At 40.3% G+C, this 9,402-nt stretch overlaps 1 protein-coding gene across 1 annotated transcript; it reads left to right on the top strand.

Annotated features, from left to right (window-relative positions):
- The first annotated feature begins 890 nt into the window (after nt 1-890).
- On the top strand, nt 891-9,166 carry LOC137272597 (perlwapin-like). Its single transcript, XM_067804987.1, has 5 exons — nt 891-926; nt 4,285-4,323; nt 5,405-5,489; nt 6,345-6,539; nt 8,946-9,166. Exons 1-5 carry the CDS (start codon nt 891-893, stop codon nt 9,164-9,166), a joined length of 576 nt encoding a protein of 191 aa, XP_067661088.1.
- Nucleotides 9,167-9,402: the final 236 nt, after the last annotated feature.

The following is a 9,402-nucleotide window of genomic DNA, read 5'->3' as shown; positions in this document are numbered from 1 at the left end:
GCCATGGCAAAAGATACATATCTAAACCTCGATTAAACTTTTTATTTAGATAAATTTACCCCCAAAGAAAGTCTTAAATTGCAAGTCTATAAAATGAAATAGCGAAAAACTGTCGTTCATTCAAACATAACAGAAAACTGACTAGTTTTGCAGAGCAAATAACTATTGATGTATGACGTTAACAAGTACGGTCATTTTCAAGATTCTTGAATACTGTTCTCCGTAAATCACGCAAGTATCGATAACTGAACCCAGTGGTACCCTCGCGGAGAGCCACATTTGAAAAATACCTATTACGGCTAATACCTATCACAATACCGATATCTGAGATAGCCTCCGCCAGTTGCAATAACACCCCTGACCCTCCTCTTCACTGACTGTATCATAGGTTGTTCCAACCCAGTATGCAATGAACAGTTGGTCGTCTTAAAATATTCAATCAATATCTCAATCACCGCAGTGTTCTTCGTGCTGTAGTCGATTCGAGTCGTCCGGATCAATTTACCTACAGAATACCGAAAAGAAAATCTGGATCAGTATGTCGGGAGAATCCAGTTTCAAGGGAATTGATTTAGAATCTAATTCCGGTTGTTATTTGTTTGAACTAAGCGCTATTGTATTTGTAATAATAAGACAATACCGCCCTATCGAGTAGAAGCCATTCTTTGAAACAGTTCGTGAAAACTTCCGGAGGTTAATAAACTCTGTCGTAACGGAATTATTCCTGGAGGAATTCTCGAAAGCTGATAAAAATGACAGATAAAATAACAAACGTAAAGCTACCAGAAAAAAAACCGCGCGCCTCCGCACGCCATACATAGGTATATAAGATGGCGGATGTCCGTCGTATTTATTCACTAGCAGTGAAGCAGAGGCATTTGACTGGTATGATGGTCACGTGGTACAACTTCGCTCTTGGACTCGTGGTAAGACACGACTAAATTCATATCCAGTTCATGCTCTCTTAGTTAACATTACCTTACCATTGAAACCCGTCGTAAGCTATACATGTATTATTACTAATAGTAATTATTCCGAGCTGTGGCTTTGTTCATGGTATTACCTATATTTAAACGGAATTTGATAAGTTTTAAGATTGAATGTCATTTTTCAAACAATGAATGTCGGGTTTAGTTTGTTTCCATGTGACATCTGAGTGAGTGAGTATAGTTTTACGACGCTTTTAGTCCTATTTCAGCAACAAAAAACCCCCAGAAATGTGCATAATACTAAACAAAAAAAACCCTTTATCTTATAAAATACACCTCTGTAACAAGTTTTGGTTAGACAGGATCTGTGTTTGGATGGTAGGTGATTTGCGGGCGCGATCTTTCCCAACCACAGCTAATGACATCATGAAGTAGAGGGTAATGTCAGAGTAATTTTTCATGGCCTCGGATTCATCATTTTTAAGGAGTGGAGGGTCACCCGGCCATTATCCTACTTAAGTTACATTCAAAGTATTGGAAATATTTTATGTTATCAAACCTAAACGTCAAAATCACAAAATGAATTCTTTAATTTAAAACTGGTACACATCACTCCATTCCTGAAAAGTAATGCGGCGAGCAGACAATGGAATGACGTCACAAATGTAATTTAAGTACGGTTATACTGACCTCAAAGGGCCACTAATTATAGTTCGTAACAACCGTAGAACGTCATACGTATTAACTAAAGTATGTAGCAAGTGGTTGGTTCGTTATGAACGTAGTCTTAAATATCGAAGTAGTTGTCTTGCTGCAGTATACGGGTTGATAATGGGATGATGCCTTGGATATGACTAATGATAAGCTTCGACAAAGGTTGGAGTGTAGTTTATCTTTCAGGATTTCCTAGAATTGCAATTGCTTTATAACATTTGTCAGATGTTGTTATAAATGTAAATTCTGGTATATTTTGTGGGATTTGGAGAGTTCATATTCGGGCAACATTTTTGAAACCTGACAATTTGCCCTTGTGCAATGAATATTTAGTATTTTTAAAATATTCCATCAAACAACATTTTGTCAAAAAACATATAATATCATCTTTAATACAAATCAAAAGCAGAAAAAAATCAAATATACCAATTACGACTGAAATTGTATTTTTTCCTACAAAGGAAGAGTGTGTATTTTCGGGAGTGGCTTACCAGATGGAACAGTTTCAGTATCATTTGCTTATTATACAGTAGACCGCCGTATAGCTGGAATACTGCTGAGTGCGGCCTAAAACAAAACTCACTCACTGATGTAGTCGGAATCGTAAGTGAATTGTCAACTTAATGTGAAAGAGATAGTGGTCTCTGTTTGTATAATTCGTGCTTATTCATGTTTCCTCTTGTGTTTTCTAATTTTCACTACTCCGACGAAATTCATTCAGTAAGTAATTCCAAACAAACAAACAAATTTCAAACGTACTACATTTCTAGAATATTACATATTTCCTGTAAGACATATGACAGCGCCCGTGAATCACCAGGTATTTTCAGACCAACAGATGCAGTCTCTGAAACCAATAACGATCATGGTTGAGAATATTTTCACTCTTGAGATATTGATTTCTGGCACCATCCAAAAGACGTTAGCGCCCTTCAGATATAATTTAATGTTCCTTTTGGTAATTACGGGGTAATTTTGTACAGTGAAACAGTTCGTATTGTGAGCAGATGTAAATAAAGGTACAGTGAGTGAAAACATTTTATAAACTCTACACAAATGAAATATTGGTCAAAGAAAGAGAGAACACAATCGGGCAAGACTCCCAGATTCTATTATTTACAGACAGCAGCAGTATAGTCTGAGTAATTTTGAGTGCAACGTTGAACAAACAGTCACACAACATAATAAAATCGGAGGTGAGTTGATGCTCAGTGAATGAATATGTGGAAGTCAACAATATTTCTGCCACATAAACTGATTGAGTGACCAGAGTATTTGGCATCAATGCATCTGCAAAAAGGACGCTAAACAGACATTAAGTCCGATTACCTGGCCATCTTTGATTGTCTCTCACGACAAGCACCGGGCCTGGAGACCAATTGGTGCTTCTTCGGGCTCCCGTCAGTCCAGGATGCTGTTGAAGAAGAAAATGATGAATAGGGATGCTTAGCAAAACAGATTGGACTAATCTCGCGATCCGTCAACATCCGGGTTAGAATTGGTCTTCAGCAACCCATGCTTGTCACAGGAGTTGACTGACTTGATCTTGTTGTGAGACTCGCTTCAAAAGAGTGAAATATACAGAACCATTCCAAAGAGAATTATGGGAGACATGATTTTTCTATAAACCTGAAATATAGCAGAACACTATTAAACACGATTAAGCACAACAAGTTCCTTCCGTTGATGATTTTGGCTAAAACAAAAAATTAGGATTGTTGAATATAAACATATTTTGTGGATATCAGATTTATCTAAACCATCTGGACAGACATATTAAGACATTTAAAAGTATGTCGTCATATAATACTCAGTAAAAATACATGTAATTCATCGTCAGTATGTTGAAGATTACTTCAGGAATGAAGTCACTACTGGTTTAGCATAAGTGTCAACGTCCAGACTAGTGAAAGACCTCAAGACCGCAAGCCCTGTTACTTTCATCTCAGATCCAGACAACACCAGGAAGTACATCAAAGCAGAATGTGCCCTTAGCCTAGTCACATGTCCAGCGCAGTTTAGACTACACTACTGCAATGGGCTATTGATAGGCCCAGCAAACTCGGTATCTCCAGACTACAGAAAGTACAGAATGCAACTGCAACATTTCTCTAAATACTAAATCTGACCACATATCTCCTGTTCTCAAATATTTACCTTGGCAATCCATTCAACAGAGGATCAACTTCAAACTTCTGTGCATCACTTAAACGTCTCCACAGCCAAGCTCAAGAATGTCTCACTGAACTCATCACAGAATACACCCCATCAAGATCACTCCGGTCCCAGAATCAGAAACTACTACAAGTTCCCACATTCCACCTGGTTTCTAATGGGAAAATATCTGTATCCTATGCTGTATCAACTCCTTGGGACTCTTTCCCTCCAGAAATCTGAAAATCTCACACAACCATTGAATCAAAAGTTATAACCCACCTATTTTCACTGTGCCTATGACTCACTCATTTTACTCTATTCGTTTCAGCGCATTGTTTATCTATAAGTGTTTGGACATTTGTACTCAATAAGTGACTTTATTATTCATTGTCATATTATATAATTAAGACATTCACATTTATTATTTTGTAAAGGAATATTTTAGTGCTTCATATTTCCTATTACTTTGACGTTTCATTTCCAGTGCCATCTAGCAATGATGATTAAAGGTGACAGGGGTTGTGTAAGTATTGTTTTATGTTTCATATGTACATGTATTTTACAACAATTGTCACATGGCGTTGACATTTGTTATTTAGTGAAGAGGATAAAACAATAAAACATCACCTGAGCGTCTTGATTAATAAAGTTTGAATATGTGTCCTTCTTGTTATGTGATCTTCACTTAGCATACAAACATGATCTTAGCCAGATTTAAGATTTAATTCAAATATAGTAACGTGGATTTTTCCTTGGAAGGTAATTATGTGAGTGTATTGATTTTTCAGTAGATATTTATCAATAATGTTGTGTCAGTATATTAAATAACAATAAAACGAGAGTGGAAACTGATCCAGCTTTCTCAAAATACAACACTCGAGACGTTAATCCGTGTCTTCGTCGGGTCATTGACTCAGCTTACGTGCTATCACCTGCAAAACATTCATTATCCATTTGGGTGTGCTTCTAGCAGATACTTGGTTTGATTACATTTTAATTATTATGACCATCCACGAAATCTGCCAGCTGATGAGAAATGAGTGAGTGAGTTAAGTTTTAAGCCTCTTCCACCTTTTAGCTATATTACAACAGTATCTGGACGGGGGACACCAGAAATGGGCTCCACACATTATACCGATGTGGGGAATCGAACCCGAGTCTTCGGCTTGACGAGCGAAAACTTTGACTTCTAGTCTACATCCACTTCAGATAGACAGGTGTTTACCCATCACTCGAATCACAAAGATCCAACACAAATGATTGAAACGTTCAATACTGATTACCATAATAAAGTAAGAGATACGTCGTGGTGTTTCTTTACTTGGTTACAAGATGCTGATCACTCGCTGCTCACATGCGCCAGTGCCCAGCATCATGGGACACAGCTCCAGTTTATATGCAGCAACACAGATTTGTATTACATCTTTTGGTGACCTCGTGTGAAATGCACCAAACTTGGTGCAGTGCAGACAGATGGCAATGCAACAAAAGTGAGTGAGTGAGTTTAGTTTCCACCGCCTTTAGCAACGTTCCAGCAATATAACGACGGGAGACACCAGAAATGTTTCATGTGCAGCAAAAGAGAATATTTTTCTATCTTGCAGGCTCAAATCTGTCCTACCGGGACACGCTGTATACGTGCGCCCGTTACATGTATCGAGGGAAACTGCACCAATAAGTTTATATGCGGTAAGTTTTGACATTATGTCGTCAAAGAAACAATGATGCCATCTGGCACCAAATGAGAGTGATGAACAACCGGGTGTTAGGGAATGTTAATCCACTAGACCTGTAGCATGCGAGTTGCTGGAGTGATTTCCTTTCAGGATGGTGTTACCATACGCAGCAATCCAATTGATCTGTGTCATGTCGAGATATTGCGTTCCGTAGGATTCTGTTGCATCAGCGTGGGAGACTATCGACCGTATCATATCGCTGTCATATCGTTTTACTTACCATATAACTTTGCGGGGTAGAGAAAATGTGCTTCTTGAAGAATGTAGATACAAACGTTGAAGTTGATTTTCAACAATCCGAAGCATTTCGGCTTTAATGCCAACCAAAAATGGTTTTGATCACCTCATGCCTAAACAACCCGTATGTAATGCTACATGTATGCTAGAAGTAAAAAATGTATCGAAAGTATCAACATTGTTAGGCGTACGCTGTAAATGCTGTAAATGCTGTAAATGCTGTAAATGACGACCTTCAGTCGAAGGGATGCCATCTTGAATATTCTGCAAAAGTTGAATTATTATAGATGACAGGATTCTGGTATCATAATATTTTGTGATGTGACTTGATACTTTGTTTACGCCTTTTATTGATGAATTCTATAACCAAGTGGAATCGACATTTTGGCATGGGTTGTGATTATTTTCAGTTCATCCTATCGACAAATAAATGATAATAACTTCTTTGTAACACGTTCTTGTCCCTGTTTTCTTCTATATATCATTTAATATTTGGTTGTGATGTTTCTAATTTGACTCAGAATATTTATTGAAAATACATTTTAACACTACACTACTCTATTCCAAACAGAACCCGAAGACACTGACCGAGAAGCATCATCCATCGAGCGTCGAAGTGTAGGGACGTGCCCGACGGTGCTGCCGGGAAGATCTGGGCCGTGTGTGGAGCAGTGCAGACGTGATGAGGATTGTACACGAGGCAGAAAATGTTGTTACAACGGATGTGGCCACACGTGCAGGCGGATGGACAGACGACGTAAGTATAGTGTCCAGTGATAGACTGACAACGGCATTATCAACGGAACTACTGCCCAACACCATGTCGTGGTGCTTCAGTTATTCCTGGTACGTCACATGCGTGTGGTTCCTCAGCTACTCGTGGTGCTTCAGTTAATCGTAGTTCTTCAGTGACGTATTATCCAGTTACTTGTACTCCAGTTACTCGTGGTGCTCCAGTTACTTGTGGTGCTCCAGTTACTCGAAGTGCTTCAGTTACTTGTAATGATTCAGCTGCTCGTGATGTCCCAGTTATTTCTGGTGCTTTAGTTACTTGTGGTGCTTCAGCTACATCTGGTGCCTCAGCTACTCGTGGTGCTTCAGTTAATCGTAGTTCTTCAGTGACGTATTATCCAGTTACTTGTACTCCAGTTACTCGTGGTGCTCCAGTTACTTGTGGTGCTCCAGTTACTCGAAGTGCTTCAGTTACTTGTAGTGATTCAGCTGCTCGTGGTGTGCCAGTTATTTCTGGTGCTTTAGTTACTTGTGGTGCTTCAGCTACATCTGGTGCCTCAGCTACTCGTGGTGCTTCAGTTAATCGTAGTTCTTCAGTGACGTATTATCCAGTTACTTGTACTCCAGTTACTCGTGGTGCTCCAGTTACTTGTGGTGCTCCAGTTACTCGAAGTGCTTCAGTTACTTGTAATGATTCAGCTGCTCGTGATGTCCCAGTTATTTCTGGTGCTTTAGTTACTTGTGGTGCTTCAGCTACATCTGGTGCCTCAGCTACTCGTGGTGCTTCAGTTAATCGTAGTTCTTCAGTGACGTATTATCCAGTTACTTGTACTCCAGTTACTCGTGGTGCTCCAGTTACTTGTGGTGCTCCAGTTACTCGAAGTGCTTCAGTTACTTGTAATGATTCAGCTGCTCGTGATGTCCCAGTTATTTCTGGTGCTTTAGTTACTTGTGGTGCTTCAGCTACATCTGGTGCCTCAGCTACTCGTGGTGCTTCAGTTAATCGTAGTTCTTCAGTGACGTATTATCCAGTTACTTGTACTCCAGTTACTCGTGGTGCTCCAGTTACTTGTGGTGCTCCAGTTACTCGAAGTGCTTCAGTTACTTGTAATGATTCAGCTGCTCGTGATGTCCCAGTTATTTCTGGTGCTTTAGTTACTTGTGGTGCTTCAGCTACATCTGGTGCCTCAGCTACTCGTGGTGCTTCAGTTAATCGTAGTTCTTCAGTGACGTATTATCCAGTTACTTGTACTCCAGTTACTCGTGGTGCTCCAGTTACTTGTGGTGCTCCAGTTACTCGAAGTGCTTCAGTTACTTGTAATGATTCAGCTGCTCGTGATGTCCCAGTTATTTCTGGTGCTTTAGTTACTTGTGGTGCTTCAGCTACATCTGGTGCCTCAGCTACTCGTGGTGCTTCAGTTAATCGTAGTTCTTCAGTGACGTATTATCCAGTTACTTGTACTCCAGTTACTCGTGGTGCTCCAGTTACTTGTGGTGCTCCAGTTACTCGTAATGATTCAGCTGCTCGTGATGTCCCAGTTATTTCTGGTGCTTTAGTTACTTGTGGTGCTTCAGCTACATCTGGTGCCTCAGCTACTCGTTGTGCTTAAGATACTCGTGGTTCTTCAGTGACGTATTATCCAGCTACTTGTGTCCCAGTTACTCGTGGTGCTCCAGTAACTTGTGGTGCTTCGATTACTTGTGTTCCAGTTACTCGTGGTGTAACAGTTTTCTATTTTGCTTCAGTTACTCTCAATGTTTAAGTTACAAGTGGCCCTACAGGTACTAGTACACCAGTCACTCGGGTTGCTCCAGATACTTGTAGTGCTTCAGTAGCTTGTGGTGCTTTAGTTAATTGTGGTCTTCCAGATACCCGTCATGATTACGTTACTCTTGGGGCTTCTGTTACTTATCTGTGTTTACACTACTCCTGGCTTTGACTTGAGCTTATGACTCAAGATATGTAGACAGCACCATAGAAAATGATGCCAATTGAATTCTTCGGAAGTGCCACGTTTCCTGCTCTGACAGTAATGTACTGGATGCAGTTCAGAAGTGAAAGGGCAAATGTGTGAACATCGCTTACAAATTTTCACACGCTTCCATCTCACGTATCAAGTTTTCCACCTCCCCATTGCCCCATTTAGGTTTTGTCTCACCTCTTGACTGACATGGGGAGAACTCGGCCCTTCTGACACTCTAGGTGATGCAGAAAGCTTCGGTATTGGAGACTCATCAAATGCTCCGAAAACCTTATGGTAGGTTCAACAATTGGAGAAAGCATTATCCGGTGTCTTTGCTGGCGTGAAGAGGGCAAGGGCCTAGAGTTTATGACCAGCCTTACCAGTCGGACTGCAAGGATCAGCCGAACCTTATGTTGAAGTCATTTATTTTCATCTGTAAATATTAATGATAATTTTATTTGAATCGTATGTTATAGGTCATCATACGAAACCCGGCTCCTGTCCCTGGTATGCACGTGAGAGTCTGAATTGTGATGTCCAGTGCTTACACGACTATGGGTGCCCAGGACGCACCAAGTGCTGCCAGACTACCTGTGGACAAATCTGTTCCGAGCCATGTTTCCAATGGCTGTCAACTCAGTCTACAAGAATCAGAACGTGGCAAACTCCGCGTCGGTGCGCCAGGCCCAGTTCATGAAGTCACCGGACAGTGTGTAATAGGGACCATGGTCGCTTGGTTTGACTGAGCAGCAAATTCAAGGAAACACTTCGGTTGTATTCATAAACATGAATTTATCGAAAGTTTTGTCGTCAGTGATGAGTTTGTTTTCATTTGTTACAAGACTGCTCTACGTGAAGACAGGGATACCTCCTTTGAATGAAGTATAAGCTGAAGCCCGGGCGATGTCTGGGTTCTTGATCCATTCAGCTATC

Source organism: Haliotis asinina, chromosome 2, assembly GCF_037392515.1.
Source record: "Haliotis asinina isolate JCU_RB_2024 chromosome 2, JCU_Hal_asi_v2, whole genome shotgun sequence".
Classification (NCBI taxonomy): Eukaryota; Metazoa; Mollusca; class Gastropoda; order Lepetellida; family Haliotidae; genus Haliotis; species Haliotis asinina.
This window is presented reverse-complemented; position numbering and strand designations above follow the sequence as displayed.